This window comes from Mirounga leonina, unplaced genomic scaffold, assembly GCF_011800145.1.
Source record: "Mirounga leonina isolate KUSES-001 unplaced genomic scaffold, KU_Mleo_1.0 Mir_150, whole genome shotgun sequence".
Lineage (NCBI taxonomy): Eukaryota > Metazoa > Chordata > Mammalia > Carnivora > Phocidae > Mirounga > Mirounga leonina.
In genome coordinates, this window is record NW_023270374.1 from 32,805,921 (window position 1) to 32,826,000 (window position 20,080).

Here is a 20,080-nt window from a genome sequence, read left to right on the forward strand (position 1 = left end):
GTATTTTTGGCAAATCCTGTTTGAATCACCCACCGACATTTCACATCCCCTTCTGCAACCTTACATTTCTCAATACCCCCTTCATCCATTACAAAACAACCAAGCAACAACAACAAAACAATTGATTTAGCTTCTTTCATTAAGTCTTTCCCTTGGTCCTCTGTATCTCTAGCCTATTCTCCATAGCTTTCTAGTTCAGTATCACCAAAGGAAACATCTAACAGCAAGAGAAAGACCCTCATCAGAGAGCCACAAGGAAGCCCCAAGGCCAATGATGATGAACACTGCAGGGAGAATCGAGGGACATCTTATGTGTATTGAAACATCTGGCTGTGCTTTGGGGAAATTTTTGAGCCAGGTGAATCCCTTAGGATTCAAGTCAGTGGAGGGGGGTGCATCAGGCATGTGACTTCTGAGAGTTCCTGCATCCAGGAATTAACTCTAGGTCACACTGGGATACTGAAGAGATGCTGACACCAGGATATGAGTTGTGATGATCTGCCTATTATTTAGGGGTTTCTTTTCCTTTAATACCTCTTCCTTTTAGGTAGCTGCAGACAACATTCAGGCCAGCAGTAAGTTAGTGACAGACTCAATTGAACAGTGAAGCTTTCCCCATACTTCTATAAGGGGCTGGAGTCAGAAGAGCTAAGGGAGCTCACCAAATGCTTCACTGTCCTTCGGGGGCATCTCTCAACATCAGAAGACACTAGGCTACTGGAAAGAGCGCAGACCTATATTTATGTTCTCTTTTTCTCTTATTTCCTTGCCCTGCACCCATCTGTAAATTATTACTCTCAGCTTTTCCCTTTCTCTTTTTTCCAAAAGATACTGTGTATGCAAACAGTGATTAGTCCCTGCCCCTGCCCACCCCCTTTGATGCCACAACATCTCAAATTTGCCTCTTGGGGACAAACGGTGATCATGTGACTCCTCTTGGTTGGGTCTGATGGACGGTTTTGATACAGGTGAGCAATGATGAAGATACACAGTAGAGGTTAAAACCACACAAAGGACTCACTTTATACTTGTTCCCACCCTGGAAACAGAAAGCCCTTTCCTCCCTCCCGAAAAGTCACACATTGCAGAAATAGCTGTAGAGAAGGAAGTGAAATTTCTTCACAAGCTCACAGATGATGGTGACGTGGGTTAAGCCAGGCTTTAGAAAGAGCAAAATTGGAAGAGCTTATCTGACTTACAAATCAGTGGCAAAGAATGAGAACATTTCAGGTCTATCAGAGGATATGCGATTCTATTAAATTGGTTACTTTTTCCAGGTAGACAATCCCAAACTCCCACCTCTGCCTCTAATGCGTCTGAGACTCTAAGAAACATGTCAGCAATCTTACACGTGCTTACTGCCTCCAGAGAAACCAGACTTCATGTTTGACTTCACCTAATAGCAGCTGACTGATTACTAAGACCTATAATATGGTCTTAGGGATGATGAGGATATGACAATGCGGTGCTGTCCTTAGTGCTTCGGGGGTTCTTGTTCCCTGATATTAATGTCATACCTTCCCTTTCCCCTCTCCCACCAGAAAATCAGTAGCTGGGTAAGAACCTTAACTCTCCCGTCATTCTATTGAGAGCCTGAGGAAAGGAGTGATCCTGTTAGACAAAGGATATCAAGAAAGGACAAGGTCCTACCAATAAGATATCCTGGCCAGAGGGAGGACTAGCTGATTCAGAACAGAGTCATGAAAGACACAGGGATATTCTGGTGCCAAAATAGCTAAGAGAAGGCTGACTGCATGCATAGTGGGAACCCCAGTATTTCTGACTCACTGAACACTGGAAAGGGGGATTTAAAAAAAAATCAAAAACTTTCTGCATTTATACTCATGGGACTCCTTAGGTAGAAGCTGGAATTTGTCTTTAGGACATTCTGTCTCTTTGCTATGGTGGGAAACAAATTTCATGAGCACTTTTTGCTTCACAGAGGGAAGCAAGTCCCTGGGTCCTTGTTATGGGGCTTGCCCTAAACTCTGTGAATGACCAAACAAGCAGAGCTTCAGGCTAGGTGTTAAGTGGTTTGTTTAATGATGTAAAATTATCTTCAAGTTGGGGGCAAGTCATGCTGCAGCATATAATATACAATGTAGATGAATGTTTTGTTTGCTCTGGCTGACTAGGGGAGTGGGAAGGAGGAGACCAAGACTGGGACTGCCATGTTGAAATTGAGAAGACAGGGAGGTGGGTGGTAGGTATGGAAACATGGTGCCAGCCCAGGGGTCAAGGAGAGGTGAGCCCTGGGACTCCCTCTTTGGAGGAATAACCTTGATCCTGGGACAGTGACAGCTGATACGCATTAGCTTTCCTAGATGAATGGTTCCTTTCCCTCTCCGCAATTCCCTTGTGAATGTCTGATAAACAAAAGATGTCAGTGCAGCAAATCTTGGGGATGTGGGGATAAGGAGGAGTCTGTACCCTGATTTTCATGAGAAATTCAACAGGCAGTAACTGTGTTAGTGGACCCAGGAAGACATCTTGTTGAGAAATAACAAGCAGCAACAATCCAGCTGGGATGATATTATCGGACATAGAGTAGGAAGGAACAGCACCACAGGAGGCTTTATCTCTGCCACGCTGGGGTCAGCTTGGGATACTGCTGGTAGACCAAGGAGAAATCAGGGTGAGTGAAGGCAAAAAGGGTGAAGCATTATTTTCCTCCATCTATATTTCTGGGGCTCCCCAGTAATCATGATGAGACTTGATCAGTTATAACAGAGCAGTTAACTCTGAGAAGACTCATGACCTGGAATCCCATGGCACATCAGGGTGGCCCAACCGTAGGAGGGATCACTGGCTCTGTAGGAAACCACTGCTCTCTGGGTCACTTGCCAAACAGGCAGCACACACCTTTCAGACGCCAACACAATGAGCCACAACTGGCTCAAGTATTTCAGGACTTGAACACTCATAGAAGAAGGTCCCTGCTTGGAAGTGATCAGCGGAACAAGGACCTGGCCACACGGCAGTATTGGGCCAGGTGGGGTCAGCAGAGTCTGAAGGGCAGCACCGGACACTCACCTCCTTTTGATGGTGAGCATGACGCCCAGAAGAATGATGATGAACATGAGGAGGCCAGCAATCACACCGGCCATCTTCACGGTATTGTCCACCTGCTTCTCTGGCTCCACAGTGTTAGAATTCTGAGTGGAGGCACCTTCGAGGGGAAAGAAGAAAGATGTTGAAAAGGCTCATACACATGACTAGAAAACAATTATAATGACAACAGCTTCCATTTATTGAGTGCTGACTATGTGCCAGGTACTGTGCTAAGAGCATTACACACAGTGTCCCATCTAATCTTTTTGAGGGTTAGTCCCTTGTGATGTTGATTATTATACCTTTTTTTTTTTCAGATGAAGAAACTGAGGTGCAGAGAAATGAAATGAGTGGTCCAAGGTTGCACAACTGCTGGGTTGGGGCATTCTTATCCTCCAGTGAAATCAAGTGGAAGGTTTTATCTCCCACACTGATTTGTCCCTAGGATCAAACCATGGATCTGTAGTTCGATTTTTGAGTTCATGGAATTATCCCAAGCCCTACTTTATTCTTTTTGGTAAGTGGTGAAAACAACAGCTTTGTTGTTAAGGTAACATGATTAAAATCACTGGATTTTTAAAGGTACAAACATAAAGATTTTGTTTTGTGCCTTATATGAAACAAATGGTGTGGCAGAAATATAGTACATTGAAGGAACTGCCTGGGGTTCGGAAAACACATGCAACTAACTCCATTTCTGGAATTTAATGCTGATGCTACGTGCTCTGCCAGGTACTAACTTGTTGATTCAACTCTAGGTAGCCAAAAAATGCCTCTGCCTGGCCTCTTCAGGCAATGGACCAGGGGTCAGAGGCCACTTCTCATTCCAGACACCTATATGAACACTCCTGGAGAGTGGCCCAGGGATTACCAGCACCCTGAGTGAATTCCTTCCTGCTCCTGTTCATATTCCCAATGGTGCCATGTTTGTGTGGGGCAGCCTAAATCCACAGAATCCTCTCCCTGACACATCTCTACTCTGCCTCCTCAACACCAGCTCATCTTTCATCAGTGACTGCATCTCCTCTGGTGGCCTGTACCCCTGGGACAGTTCCTCCTTCTTCACTAAATTCTAACCCCCTGTAACACTTGGCTCACACCTCAATATACAGATATTATTAGTTATTTGTTTCTCCATCTGTCTCCTCCAGTGGTCTGTAAGCTCCTTGGGTGGGGGGAGATTATACCTCCTTTATCTTCGTTTCCTCTTGGTAGCACTGAGCCTGGCTTGTAATAGGTATTCCCTTAATGTTTGTGATTGTTCAACGTTTAGCTGAAGGGGTGACATCTATGCCCACACACATTTGTTCTCATGGAACCAAATTGAATTTCTCCATTTTCAGCCATGTGTTCACAGGACTCAGCTGAATTGAAGGGATGCTAATGCCCATAAGCTATGATTCTGATTCCCCAAAGTCACTGATTTTTAAGAACAGCCCTCCAGCACAAGGATGCATCCCTTCTTCTTATTGTGTCAAGTGTTTTCCTGGAGCACAGCACATTCCCCAAACTGTCTTGTAACTGGGACAAGCTGGGTTTACTTAGTCTAGTCTCCCCAGTGGGAATGACCAGTCTCCAAGAACAGGGAGTGCGTGTCCTCATCTCTCTGTCAGTGTCTCTCACACAGGCTGTCCTTCTCCTCCTCCTGTTGATTTAACAGATGATTACTGAATGATATAAAGATGAGTGGACTGCAATTGTTTGCTTCACTCATTCATTCACTTACTACTGAGCACCCATGTGTCAAACGATGCTATCTATTGAATGGGATGAGAGATCCTTCTCCCGGATGGACTCATGAATATGGGATTTTATTCAGTTCCCTTCACCAGCTAAAGGCAAGACCAGCTCATCGAATCCCAGGGCTGCCTGAGCAACCTCTACTCATCTACAGCCCAGAGAGTTCATAGGGGGAGTTAGCCAACCACCTCTTTGACAGGGCTGGTCTCATATCCCAGAATGGGGGCAGGTTCCAAGGAGCCCCCACATAGCCTCCATTTCCCAGTTTGGAGCCATGATTTCTGAGATGGTGGCTAGTCCACTGCGTATCAAACATCAGGGAAACTGAACACCCCAGATAACAATTTCCTCAATTGTATCAGAATCTTTTTATTTGGATTTGGAGGAAGGAAATTGGCTCGGGAGCATTCACTGGCATAGCTAAACTTTATTTAGTGCCTGCTCTGAGATCCTATTCTAGAGACCAGTGGTACAAGGGCAAAGGAGCCCTGGAGAGGATCCTATTACCTTAGGAACACTGTTGCTGGCTTGGCTTAAAGAGATTCACACATCATTCCTTTGGTAAATAATCACAAGCACTCACTATATGCCAGGCATTCAGTGATACAGTGGTGAGCAAAACAGGCACAGTTCCTGCCCTCAAAGAACCTACCATGAGTGGTGGGGCGGTGGGGGGGGGGGTGGCTCGGGAGATAGAATTAATGAACCATGAATTGGTAACAGTAAGCTTTCAAATCTGTTAATGATGAGACAAGAGAGGCATGTGGCACTTGGAAATCACATAAGAGGGGAATGAAATCACTAGTGGGAAGATGTGGCCAATGGGGTGAGCTCCGAGGGACGACGGACTATAACCAGTTAGAGAACACTACAAGAGCCTGTGGGAGCAGCAGAAGGAACAGCACTATGTGATGGGGCAAGGAGCCTGGAGCATTCAAGAAATGAAAGAAACAGTGTAATGAGGGTGAGAAAGCAGAGCTAGCATGGTAAGAGAGAAGCTGGAGAGCACAGCTGGGGCCCGTCCACACAGGGCATCAGAGGCCACAATGAAAGCTTCTGTTCTTTACCCTGAGAAACCCAGACATTTAAGTGTTGTTCATGGAGCAATAATATGCTCAGATTTGCTTTTCTAACAGATCATTCCAGCTTCAGCATAGAGCCAAAGTGGCTTGGAGAGACGAATTTGGAAACCATGGTAGGCGTCCAGGTGGGAGATGATAGTTGTGTGGACTTAGGTGATGGCGGTGGAGATAGAAAAAAAGAGATGATTACTTGAAATGCATATAAATAAAACCTGTTGATGGGATGGATGCAGAGAGTGAGGGAGAAAGATGTCAAGGATGTCCACAAGTCTTTGGTTTCCTTTTTTTTTTTTTTTAAGATTTGAGAAAGAGAGAGAGACTCTGTGTGTGTGTGTGTGCATGCACACACACACACTTGCAAGTGCATGTGTAGGGGAAAGGCAGAGGGGGAGGGAGGGAGAGTCCTCAGCAGACTCCCTGCTGGTCATGGAGCCCAACATGGAGCTCAATCTCATGACCCTGAGATCACAACCTGAGACGGAACCAGGAGTTGGATGCTTAACCAACTATGCCACCCATGCACCCCAAGTCTTTGGTTTTCATAACAAGGTGGATGATGGTGCTGCTTATGGGTTCAAGAAACAATAGAATGAGTATAGCTGTAGAGAGAAAATGGGTGTTTGGGGGGCAATCTGAACAAGAGATATACTCTAGAAAAGGAGGCAGTTAAAAATGCAGGTCTGGGGCGCCTGGGTGGCTCAGTTGGTTGAGCGACTGCCTTCGGCTCAGGTCATGATCCTGGAGTCCCTGGATCGAGTCCCGCATTGGGCTCCCTGCTTGGCGAGGAGCCTGCTTCTCCCTCTAACCCTCCCCCCTCTCATGTACTCTCTCTCGCTCTCTCAAATAAAGAAATAAATCTTTAAAAAAAAAATGCAGGTCTGGAACTCTGGAAAGAGGTCTGAGCTGGAGGTAAAACTGTGTGATTTATGCACACAGACTGTATCTGAAGCCTGAAGTTGATGGAGTCACTCAGGGAAAGAATAAAAAGTGAAAGGAGAATCAAGCTTAGAGACAGAGTAGAGGGTCTGCAGCACTTAATGAGTGGGTAGAGGAAGATGTGCCTGCACACGAGGCAGAGCAGGAGTGGCCAAATCGGTAAGATAACAACCCAGGAGAATCAAGTGCCCTAGAGCCAAGAGAAGAGTGTTTTCGAGAAGGAAGGAATAATGGACCATGTCAAACACTGCTCCTAGGAAAGAATCAAGCTCCATACTCAAGGGAAAGCGAAGGTCTTAGATGAGTGTTAGAAACCCTTCTCCAAATAAGTCCCAAGATGTCCCTAGACTGAAGCGCCTTCAATGGTGACCATGAACCAACAATGGAACACACTTGATCCAGGGAGGCGATCTGAAAGGCCAGAACCCAGTGGTGTAGACAGATTCAATGAGTTCAGCCAACAGGCATCAGAGGTGAAATCATACTCTGTACAGGGAAGTTATGAGAAGGAATCATGCTTGGCTGACCCAACCAGACTCCAGGTACAGGGACATGAACGTGCCCCAGGACACTGCCAACCCAACATCCACTGCGGCACACTTTCAAGGGCATTTGCTGTGGCCAGTGTGGAATTGTGCCTCAGTTCAAAAAGGAAGTATGCCAACAATGTTGAAAGGTGGTACAGATATAGAGGAAATGGCTCTGGGACTGAAGCCAGACAGCATTCCTGTGTGGCTCCTCCATCTGAGAGGAAGAAGAAAGGGACAGAGACCAAGCATGGGCTAGCCCTGCTCCTGATTCAGAGTCAGAAGTAAGTCCATTAGGCTTAGATCTAAGTGCTCAACAGAGCAAATGAGACCCTGTGATAGGACTTACAGGGAAGCACATAAGGGTTGCCTTATGATGGGTCCTGCTAGCAATGTGATGGGCTGTCTCAGGTAAGCACTGATCAAACAGAAGCTCAATTACTACAACTTTTAAAATAATTCAGCTTAAATGGACTGATCCATTGCTGGGTGCCAAGTAATGTGCCAAATACTTTTCATATATGAGGTCATTTAATCTTCACAAAACTCAGAAGATGCTAGTTTTGTTTTCCCTTTTATATAGATAAGAAAACTTCACAGAAGGGTTAAATGACTTGTCCAAAGCCATATAACTAGTGAGTTCCAGAGGTGGACTCTGTACAGGGCTCACCTCCTTGTCACTATAATGAACTGTCCTTCATAGAGTTGTAGTTAAGGAAATGCCAGAACTGGGTCCACAAAGAATGTTGGCCAAGCAACTCACCGTCCAGAAATCCAAGGGAAGTTTTCAGAGATAGAATTGGTAGCCCCTCAGCAACATGATAGCTGTGTTGCTTTTGCTCTAAGCCCACCCTTTTCATGACAGTCAAACTTAGTACCATACCAGTCCCCAGTCCCTAAAAAGTCCTGTTTCTGGCCTTAGGCAACTTCTATATACTAAGCAGGGATTGGGATGGGAGTCTGCCGAGAGAAGGGGGAGGGACATGGATATATCCTCTTCATTTCTGCCCTCCATTGGGAGCCAGCCTGAGAATAGTTCAAGTAAATTAGAACTGGCAGCTAGGCACCAGGTGGTAAATTTATCCAACTGGGGGAACTTCAAGGCTCTACTTGAGTCCCCTGTGTGATGTAGTCATCAAAAACAATCTTGTGAGCTCAGCCTGCACTAACAGGAGACTACTGTCTCTGACATGAGGTTCCATGCCCAACCTTATCCCCCAACCAGCTGCACCCTTTGAGCTCTGAGCACTCCCAAAGCTGAGCCAGCCCTCTCAAAGCAGTTGCTGCCATCCCCTGCCTATGAAATCTAGCATGTCTTAGAATCCAGATCCCTTCCAGTTCCAGCTCAGAGTTCCCATCTGGCTTTCAGTGTACTACCTACTCATTGTTGCATATGGAAACCTGGTGCCCAAGGGAGGAGAGCTCTTGGTCTCGTGAAGTCTTCTTCTCTCCCTCAATATCTGCTCTATACATAGGGCCCAGTTGCCATGTTTTACTTCCCTATCTCCTCCTCCCATGCCACCAAACAACCACCCCAGCTTATATTCCCCAAGGACTCTTGATATCCACCAAGGCCAATTAGCTTTGCTTAACATTGCACTAGTCAGACCACTCTGGTGAGGCTTATCTAATTGTAGACTCTACCGTCTGAGAGGGACTTCCAGGGTAAAGACAGGCTAAGAGCCTTGCCATTCAAAGTGTGGTCGAAAGACCAGAAGCATCAACATCGCCTGGGAGCTATTACAAATGCAGAATCTCAGGCCCCATCCCAGATCTAATGAATCAGCACCTGCATTTTAACAAGGTCTATTTGTGATTCAGGTACACATTGAATTCAGAGATTCATTGACTTTGGAGGAATGGTGGTCAAAATCCGGACTTTTCAGCTTAGAGAATGGAAGATTCAGATGAGACTTAGTTTTTGCCTTCAAAATGTTGAAAGACCATTGTGGAAGATGGAATAGATTGGTCCCTTTAATCTTTTTTTTTTTTTTTAAGATTTTATTTATTTGACAGAGAGACACAGCGAAGAGAGGGAACACAAGCAGGGGCAGAGGGAGAAGGAGAAGCAGGCTTCCCGCTGAGCAGGGAGCCCGAAGCGGGGCTCGATCCTAGGACCCCGGGATCATGACCTGAGCCGAAGGCAGACACTTAGCCGACTGAGCCACCCAGGCGCCCCTGGTCCCTTTAATCTTAAAGATTGGAGCTAATATCAATGGGTAGAGTGACATGGATAGATTAGGGACCAACACCGGGAAAGGTTTTTATGTGGAAGCACTATCCAGGGGAGGCTCAAGCCCAGCCCCTGTAGGCAGCATTATGATATAGAGAGGAGCATGAAAGCAGTCATGGTTCCCAAGTCCTGTTCCAGAGTTGGCCCTCCCTTTCACCTGTCCACTTTGTCTCCACCTGTTTTTACTTCCTGGGCTTCCTGGATGCTTAACCAAACCCTCAATACCTCACTGTCATGGGATGCTGACCTTTCTTCTTTGCTAATCGACCCTGCTTCCCACCTCGACTCAGCATCCCTTGATTCCAGCGATACCCATGCTCTGGGTGAGAGACATTCTCCTTAGAGATATGGGACTCCCATGGGGTCTACCTCCAAGTCCCCAAGTTACCAAGAAAGGCAGGAGAATGTGTCACCAACAGTGAAAAACACTATCTGGAAACTTTGTGTTCTCCCATCATGCAGAGGGACTACATGACCTCTTACACACCTTTTGAAGTCGAGATTCTACGGTTTTATGAGATCAGTCAAAAGCAATGGGTTTCAGACCTGAAATACATGCGTTTGCATCCAGACTCCATCACTAACTGGCTGTATCATCTTGATCAAAGCTATTAATCACCATGTGATTTTATATCCTCATTTGTAAAATAGTAAGTAAATGCCAAGTTCACAGGGATTTTCTAAGGATCAAATGTAGTAACAGAGGTAAAAATGTTTGATAAACTCTGAGGAACTGCTCACACATGTGGCATAATGATGGAATGGCCTTGGAGCTGGTTCCAGGGTGGTAGCAGGAGTTTTCTGTGTCTATAAACTGTGGGTGCGCTGTGGGTGTTGGGGCCATGCTTCCTTGCAACCTGCAGCCTGAATTCATCCAATCCTTAGGATGAAGGCAGGCGGAGTCCCCAGAGTGATTCACTTAACTTTCCTCCTATAGGCGAGACCTGTATCAGGCTTACATCTAGATGACTTAATGGCAGCAATAACAAAATTTGGCAACAAGGGATTAATCATTCATTCTCAAGGTGCTCTCACTGGCTACAGGCCCAAGTCTATAACTTTACTTCAGAGAATTTCCCCGTGAAGATTTGGAGCAAAAATAGAAGTCTCAGATAAAGAACATCTAATTGCAACTGATAAAACCAAGTAAATCTCAGTGGATGCATAACCCATGCTGGTGATCATTGCTGATGGTAAAGAAAGGAAGCTGGCTCTTGGGAACACAATTCCTAAAAGCGGCAGTCTTCAAAACACACAGTCCTCTCTTAGCTATCCAAGGGCATATTATCCCCAAATCTTACTATGCTGGCAGTTCACCTCCGTCTCCTTAATGACTTCTTTTCATGAAGAGTTTCTCTGTCTTTACTCTGGCTTTGCATGCATCTGGCACCCAGTGGAGAAAACCTTTCAGACTCAGGCTTGGAGCTGCTACCTCTATGCCAGTGAAGGTTTTAAGGATCGCAGACATCTCTGATTATTGGAAGGGGGGTTGCCAAGAGGAGGCAACAGGGAAAAGATAAGGAAGCTGGGCAACTTTCTGGCTCTTCTAAAGTCAGGTACGTACCATATCCCTTCTTGATTTTGCTGGAAGCAAATTCTTAGAATGGTAGGCTATTTTTAAGATGGAATTTAAGTCCAAGATTGGAAAAAAAGTTGGTAGGAAAGCATCTGGATACTTCATTAGATTCAAGCCTCTAGACTTTACAAATTGCATCCCAAGGCATTGAGAGCATTTGTAATTGTGATCATGAACTACTTTGGCAGTCTTTGAGGATTGAAATTGTAGCAAACAGGAGGGGTGCGAGAAGCCTGGGGAGAAACAAATGCTGTTGTTGACTTTTTTTTTTTTTAATGGAAAATGTGGATTCCAGATATTTTGCAAGAGTAAGTGTGATGTTGATACAGGAAAAAAACATATAGACTGGATGATTAAATCAGAATTTTTCCCTTACCATTTAACTAAAGGAAGGAATAATCACTAGAAATCAGCACAGGCTCTGCATCCATCAGCATCCAACCAGGAAAAGGGAAACCACTCCAAACATATAAAATGGAGCAAATTTGCTAGAGAATGGATACGCAGACATTGGAAGAGGATGGGTGAAGCAGCCCAGACAGTACTGACACCAGGAGCCATTACCCAGCGTAGATGGGAGAGACAAAAGGAGGTGGTGGTGTCATCAGAGCCCAGAGGTCAGGGTCACCCAAAAGAAGCTGGAACTCTGGTAGACCTCTGGGAGAAATGAAGTCATGGAGGGCACATAGTCATTGTCCATGAGGTCAAGAGGGAGAAAGCTCCTCCTCCCTCTTACTATATAATTAATGTCTCCTACTGGCCAAACCTAGATGCCAGTTGACATGGGGCCCAGGAAACCTGCACATCCCATCCAGGAAGGGAAGAGCAAAGGAGGGATGTGAGGCCAAACAGGCCAAGGGCCAGCAAGGGCTTCCTATGAACAAGTGATGATGTTCACCCTGTTGCCACTTTTGAGGGGTGTCTGGGCTTGTCAATCAGGAGGAAGGTCCAGGACTATGTGTTAATTTTAGCCAAAGTCAAGGCCAAGTTAGAGACATTGTGGCTGGCTTTCAGGAAAGCTAGGTGTTAAACTGGGCTGTTCAGTAGGTATTGCTTACTGGTATTTTGATCTAGAATCTTATCTTGATGAGCCAGATTAAGCCATCTTTGTATATATGCCGGTTCCTGCTGAGTTTGACACCTGCTGTATAATGCAGCTCCATTCTATACTCCCTTCTCTTGAAGATTATCTCCCCTCACGCCATCTTGCCAATATATCATATTCTAATATCGAAGGGATTGATGAACATGTCATGTGAACCTTGTTATATGGGCCAAATTATACAGACTTTGCTCAAATGATATTTAAACTTGACCTTTTAAACTTAAGCTCCCTCATCCTTTTTAGTTTCCTTGTATATCAACCACCATCTCTAAGCCCTTAACACATTGAGTTCAGTTTTATTATTAATCTCTGGGCTTTCCCTATAATTCTTTTCTTGATATTTAGCTACCACAGCATCTCATATAATTACAAAGGGAGACAAGCCTTGCTCAAGTTTAAGTAACTGTTGTCTACTTCATACCTAATACTCTTTCTCTGGTCCCACGATGACTAATTTTTAAAAATTTCTGACTACCTCCCCTACACCTGGGCATAGTGCCTCCCTCACTAGGTCTGGTTGATAACAGAGTGCTTGAGAAAGATTATTCCATCATTCTTCTAAGTGACATCACCTAGGATGTTTCTCAAGTAATAAATAAATTGCCTCAATTCATCATATGACAGTAATTGCTTTTAGCCAAGATTTAACTCAGAGTCAATGTCAAGGAGCTGGAAAACACTACAGAGACACAGGTTTTTTCAAAGATAGCTCTACCCTTGCTGGGGAAAACCATTTAATAAATACCGAGTTAAGTGTAAAGAAAATACAGATCTCTAATATCCTAGCCTCCCTCAATATCACCCAGCCGGTCCTAAGAGGTTGGAATTGACTTCATCACAGCCTATGTAACTAAAACTGCTAAATATTGCTGACAGAGGTTGCCCTCTTTTTCAGCCTTAAATGGAGGTTAGCACCCCATGAGATGGGAATAGCTTTAATTGATTGTTTGAAAGCACTCCTGCCTCTCAAATAAATTGTTTCTCAAGTGCTGATTCTGCTTGGTCCTCTGCATCTCCTGAATCTGTTTCCAGGTGGACCCTGCTTTACACAGCAAATGCTCTGTGTAAGTCAAATTCTAACTCAGTTGTGTTACATACAGTAGGAAAGCTGACTACGTAAGACCCCCATGGTGAATCTCTTCTGGGTGCAAGAAAACTCCTTTATTAGAAATTGTTTTTTTATGCATTCATAAGTTAATGAGTATAGACTTATTTAAGAGTAGTCATGCCTGAATGATGCCGGGCATTGTCATTACTGATGCATCCCTTGCAAGGCATGCCCTTTCAAAGGCTTCACCATTGGTGGGCTGAGAGTTCCTTTATGCTTCCATAGCCTCAACTGCTCCCTCTTGTGCCCAGAAGCCCACAGTGTGAGTGCCAGGACCCTAGCCTGGGACTAGACTAGGACCATGAGCTATGGTTAGAGTTGGGTGCGCTTTGTAGGCTGCTTTAGGAATCAGACCACAGTTAAGGTTAAAGAGCAGGATGTGGCTGAGGTAGGGGTCAAATCTAAAGGAGGGATCAGGAGCAGGCTTGTGGTTGCGGTTTAGGAGTGTTCTGCTGGTCAGTCTGCACCCATTCATGGTGAAGAAGTAACCTATGCCTACAGTTGGGAGTGGACTTTTTGGCCAGCAATAATATTTAGCCGATGGAATGGAACTGGACAAAGCTAAGTGACGTCTAAATGGACTAGACCCATTACCTTGATCTCATTAGCATCAACTCAACACCAGACCACAGAGGAAGTCCTGGACATTGCCTGATGAGTGGTGCTAGGATTGTAACACTGATGGTGAAGACAGCAAGGTGCTAGGCATGCAAGGTAATTAAGAGACAATCCTGCTGTCTGGGAGCTCACTACATGGTAGGACAGAGAAGTGTACAAGCTAAAAATCAAAGCTAACACAGGTATGTACAGGGAGGGGCACACATGACCGCTTAGGCAAAACTAAACTACAAACTTGGTTTTCACATGTCATCAGTGGTATGGGACATGTCATGGGCATCCTTGAGACCACCCAGTGGCCTCCTCTCTCCCCTCCCCACCCTGGCTCCCTAGGGTCCAGACGAGGCCAGCCCTGACAACAAGGGTGAAGAGGCTGAGTCAGCTCGGTGCCAACAGGCCTGGCTTCCTGCTTGTAGAAATCTGTGCACTGAGCCTGAGCACAGGGGGGTCAAAGCTGCTTAGCCAGGGCAGAGAGGAGCACCCACAGCCTGTGATGGGGATTAAGGATTTAGTCTGAAAAGCAGATGTAAGAGAGGAGAACACACACTCTTCCGTATGCCCTGTGGCCAAGCAGATAGTCCCATTAGACTCTCCAGGCAGCCAGTGTGAGAGAGGTGTGGTCACCCTGAACAGACTGTATTCTTCCTGTGGAACGAGGGAAGCCTTCTCAGGAGCAGTCACCGGGGCAGTGTGCCCCAAAGCCCACCGGGATGGTAGACAGGTCAAATAATGCCAGGACGCCAAGAACAGATTACCACAGCCTGGTTGGTGAGGCAGAGGCCAAGGCCAGGGTGCGACCAGCAACAGATGCTAGGACTGCTCAAAAGCAGGAGGCAGAACCAAAAAGGGGAGGGTCAGAGCCACAGAGTAGAGGCTGGCTGTAAGCCAAACGCAGAATACAGCCAACAAGGAGACCCCACAGGGTGGGCTAAAGAAACTCTGGGAGGGAGGGCAGCTCCTGGCCTCCATCTCACTGAGGTCTGTCCATTGTAATGGTACAGCCTCGAGGGCGGACCCCTGCCCATTGCCCAGGGCTCTGGATCCCCGTGTTTCCAAGTGTATTAGTTTTGTAGGGCTGTCATCACAAACTACCACCATCTGAGTGGCTTAAAGCAACAGAAATGTACTCTCTCACAGTTCCAGAGGGTAGAAGTCCAAAAACAAGATGTCCATGATTCCTGTGAGACTGGGTAGAATCTTTCCTTGCCTCTTCCTGCCGCAGGTTTATTGGAAACCTCAGCAGTCCTTGCCTGCGAATGCATCATTCCACTCTGCCTCTGTCACCACATAGCATTCTCCTTGTGTGTCTGCCTTTACCTGATATTTTCTTCTTTTTTTTTAAGGACTTACTTATTTAATTTAGAGAGAGTGTGCACATGCACACACAAGTGTCGGTGGAGGAGGGGCATAGGGAGCGAGAGAGAATCTTAAGCAGACTCTGAGCTGAGTGTAGAGCCCAACGTGGGGCTCGATCTCACGACCCTGAGATCACGACCTGAACCGAAACCAAGAGTTGGATGCTTAACCAACTGTGCCACCCAGGCGCCCCGATGTTTCCTTCACATAAGGACATCAGTCTCACTGGATTAGAGCCTGCCATCTTCACTAATTCTATCTGCAAAGACCCTCTTTCTGAATAAGATCACCTTCACAGGAACTGGGGGTTAGGACTTCCACATATTTTTTGGGGAAAGACACTGAATCCATAACACCAGGCTAAGCTCAACTAAGCAGCCTGCGAACAGGAGGAAAGTCTTAGCATTTCACTGAGTAAAATGCAATCACTGATAGAGGTTAGGGTCAATCAGAGAGGACGTGGGAAGAGAATGGGGCACTCCTGCTTGGTCATGGTCTGAGCAGCAACAGGTGCTTCCAGAAGGCCAAAATGTCCTGGCTTTATTTGTCTGAATAGCCCAGGAGGGTGCACCAGGTCAAGGTGTCCCCAAGGCTCTTACTCAGAAACATAATTCAGTTCTTTCCAACCGACTCTGGTGGAGCTGATCCCTCAAGGGGTGATCACATTACCTGACCCAAAGGGGTAGGAACGGGGAGGAGAGGCAAAGATCTACCCAGCCTGGGCAGCTCTGTCTGGATCTTGCCTCTGGAATATGCTGCTTGCGGCGAGCATCAGAGTCTGGAAAGGAGAGGAGGCACGGGAGGGAACAAGAAATCTATAGGAAGGATTAGCGGAAGCATGAGCGGGATCAGAGAGAACGGCCGATAAACATGCAGCACGGAATTCAGATTAGTGCAATGAAACTGAGCAAGGGTAATAAAACCAGCAGCGGGAGTAGCATCGATTGGTGAGATTCCAGGCAAATCCACCATGAACATGTTTTCTTTCTTCTAGCCTTTGCCCCTTGGCTTTTGGAAGCAGAAACACTGAATCACTGTGTTCTGTACTAAAAGCTGATCTACCCTCCTCCCCAAAGGATGGATGGAAAAGCAGCTCTGTGTTAGGGGAGACGATAAAGGGCAGAAGTGAGGCCCAAAGAGTTTGAAGCCATGGCTGTTGTCCACAGGGGCACGCTCAGAGTTCTGAGAGGTCTCCCCTGGGGTGCCCACGCTTTCTGCCTACAAGCCTGACCGCTCCTGGGCCAGCACCAGGGGAGCCCAGGGGAGCTTATGTGGGGCCAAACCAGCAGACATAGGGGACCTCCATTCAGAAACTCCAGAGAATCAGTCTCTAAGAAGCTTGGCAGGTGGGGCCACACAGAGTTCAAATACTGGATTGAAAACCAGTACTCAGTGACTCACAATCAGCCTAACCAATGGCAGAAGGTGAGCCAGGTGATGTGCTGGAACCTTCGTGTGTAGAGGCAGATGGGGGGGGTGTGTGGCGAGCACCCTATGCCTGGTACGTGCTCTATGAGCATTAATCATCCCCTCACCTATAAGTCCACTCATGCATGGGGTCAGGTGAATGGCTACCATATGTGTGGTGGGCATGGGCTAAGAGGTGACAGACCAAAAAGCTCTAAGACAGTGTGCTTGGGATGTGAATGTGGCCATGTTGGTGAGGCTCCTCACTCAGGGCTGATTCAGGGGGTCCTCTGTGCACATCGGCCTGGCCAGTTGAGCATCTCCTCTCAGTGCAGCCCAAGACAGTGAGGGGTCAGGGAAGGTTTTGTCTGGACTTGATCCTAGGGGGTAAGCTAGACCACAGAGGGAAAGCATTCCAGTGAAGGGAGGGGGTGTGAGAAGGCAGGTCCTGCTAAGATAATCTGTGTGAACGGGGCACAGGATGCCAAGGAGGCAAGAAGTCAGAGAGCAGTTAGAAAGTGAGGGTCTTCGATGGAGGCTAGTTCTCCCAAAGCACAGGGGAGCCTGGGGGCATTTCAATCAGGAGCAGATACTTACTGCTGGACCATCACTCAGGCTTCAGTGGAGCTTACACTGGAAGGGCACTAGTCTGGAAGCTGCGACACTAATCTGAGCAAGATGTTATGGATCTTGGGCATGAGAAGCAGCAGCGAGGAAAGGAGAGATCCAGGAGAGATTCTGGAGGCCGTATCAGTTCCATGTGGTGACTAGCTGGTACTGAAGATGGGGAGAGAGAGCAAGGATGACCCTAGGATTCCAAATCTGAATTTAATGGCAGTTTGCATAAAGCCTGGAGACTGGTTTCTCCCTGGTCTACGGAGAAGACCCCCAAGAGAGAAAAAGGTATAGTGAAGACCTTAGTCATATATGATGCTTGTTTTCTAGGCAGCAGAAATATTCACCTGCTATAGGGGACCCCCCACAGGGGAAGTGGCATGCCAGAAAAATGCTTTCTTCTTCTGCATTAAGGCTACTGATTCAGCGGGGAGATTGGTAACATTAAGGCTACTGATTCAGCTGGCAGCCAGAATGCGCCCAGAGCCTTGGGCCCATCAGGCTATGAGCATCTATTGTAAGACTGCTGACAAAGATGGCATTCTGGTGCGCTTGATCGAGTACTGCGCTCCCTCCGTGCTCTGCCGAGTCAGCCTGCAGCCACGCCGACAGCCAAGTGGAGGGAAGAGCTGTGTCTGCCTGGATCTTGAATTTCGCCCACCTCCCTGACCTCTAGCTGTGGTCCTTGCTCCTTATCTGCAGACACAGCCCTGGCCTGAGCTTCGGGACCAACCGAGGCCTGGGTCAAGGGGGACTGGAGGACGCCCAGGGGGAAGGCTCAGGGACCTCAGCATTGTGTCACCTCCGCTCGCTGTCCTGCTCTTGCCTTGGGCCATCACAGCAGCTGAGGTTGCCATGCAACTGTGTCCAGCCTCCCACTTGATATCCTAACTCCCTAAGGAGCCCCTAAATTTGTGAACCCTGCTTGTCATTTTAGGCTGAGGCTCTGATGGGCTCTTACCTCTCACCCCCATCCCCCACGTTTCTCAGGAAGCACGGTTCTGGTCCAGCCACCTGCCTGAATTTCACTACTAGTGAGCTTGCCTGCTTCTTCCTGTTTGGATCTCAATTTCCTCACCTGTACAATGGGTTTAGGATAATAATAACAGCAACAGCATGCATTCAAGTAGTTAAGGTGTGTTTTTCTCCCTTAGTCCTCTTAGCAAGTATATTAGTATCCCCATCTTGCTGATAAAGAAATGGGACAGTTTATGTAACCTTTCTGTGGTTCCAAGTCCCACTGCTAGTCATGATGTGGTTTTTGAGATATCGTGCTGAACCCCTCTGCTCTGGTATTTCCTGGTTCTTGGCACATAATAGGGGGCTCACTAATGTGGGCTCTGGGCATAGAGTATGCTGGGTAGGAATGCAGACTGTCCAGAGAAATTCATCATCTCTGAGCTGTGTGATATCCAATGATCAGAGCCTCAGTTTCCACATCCGTAAATGGGAATGCTAACAGCACCCTACGGGTGAAATACATAAATAATGGGAAGCCCTTTGCGTGTGCATGGGATATAGGAAGTCTGTAACACGTCTCGGCTGTCCTATTGTTCTCTTCCTCATCTTGCTAGGTATCCCTGATGCCACTCTCCCTCAGAGCTGCCACCTCTCTCCAGCCAGCCTGGCAGGCTGTGTCTCCCACTGGGGGGTCTTCCTTCCCCCTCTCTCCACCCAGCATGGTCCCGTCATGGTGGGTGCTTGGGTTTCAGCCTTTTCCAGAGCACTACATCTGGTCCTACTGCTTTCCAGCTCCTGTGCTCATACCATCTGTCATCCTTTGCCAGGGGGGCATAGCCTCCCTGGGAAGGTCGCTGAGGCCCCAGGGTGTCCGAGGCTGCAGAGGCCACCAGGCACTACGCTGAGCCCCCGGGAGGCTGCCGTGCTGCTTCCCCATCTGCTGTGGGCCCACACAGCTTTATCCCAGAGGCTGAAACTCAACCTGGGTCCAGAATTTATAAGCCATCCCTGGGCAAGTTGCTTTAGAGGCAAAGCAGTCTCCGAGAGTGTTTTATGGCCTGAATCCTGCTACCGTGGCAAGGCTCTGATTTTAAAAACTGCCAGGAAGACAATGACAGAGAGTTTTCACATGAAGTGGACGGGAAAGAAAAGAACGACAGAGGGGAGGTGCACGTGATACCCTCTCAAGCAGGAGCTATGCCAGAAATGCACTCCTTTTCTCTGATGACCCTCACCACCAGTGAGCATGGTGGTGCTGGGACTCATCCACATTATCTCATAGATGAGGACCTGGGATCAGAAAGGCTGTGTGATGTGCCCAAGTTCCCCCAGTTTTAAGGAACAGAGTTTGGGCTCCATATGAGGGCTTGTCCCATAGCCCTTCTCCTTGTGGAGAACTGACAATGGGCACTGGGCACGGTCAAGGCGGTGAGTCTGGTCTGGCAGGGGTTCAGCTCAAGAGCATGGATGCCTGGCTGACCATGAGTGCATCCTCTCCAGCCTCCAGTTGGTCCCAGGGTCCCAGACTGCTCCCTGGAGGCCTGGCTGAGTTACTGCAAAATCCAGAGAAGGGGTACTTCCTGCTGTGGTGGGTCCATGGGGTCCCAAGTCCTTCAGGTGAAATGTTAGCTAGTCATTTGTCGACTGCAGCCTCAAGTCAGCCCAGTACACAAAAACACCTACCCTGGCCACAAGACCTTATTTTTGCAAGGCAAGCATCCCCGGTCTCCACCCTCATACCCACCCATGACAACTAAATATATTTC

General features: G+C 47.2%; 1 protein-coding gene across 1 annotated transcript in view; it reads right to left on the minus strand.

The window, feature by feature from the left end:
• PTPRT (protein tyrosine phosphatase receptor type T) overlaps positions 1-20,080 on the minus strand; it is a 753,869-nt gene that overhangs the window by 183,163 nt on the left and 550,626 nt on the right. Inside the window, exon 12 of the mRNA XM_035006339.1 lies at positions 3,034-3,169. Within this exon, the coding sequence (XP_034862230.1) occupies positions 3,034-3,169 (136 nt within the window). The remainder of the gene's footprint in view (positions 1-3,033; positions 3,170-20,080) is intronic.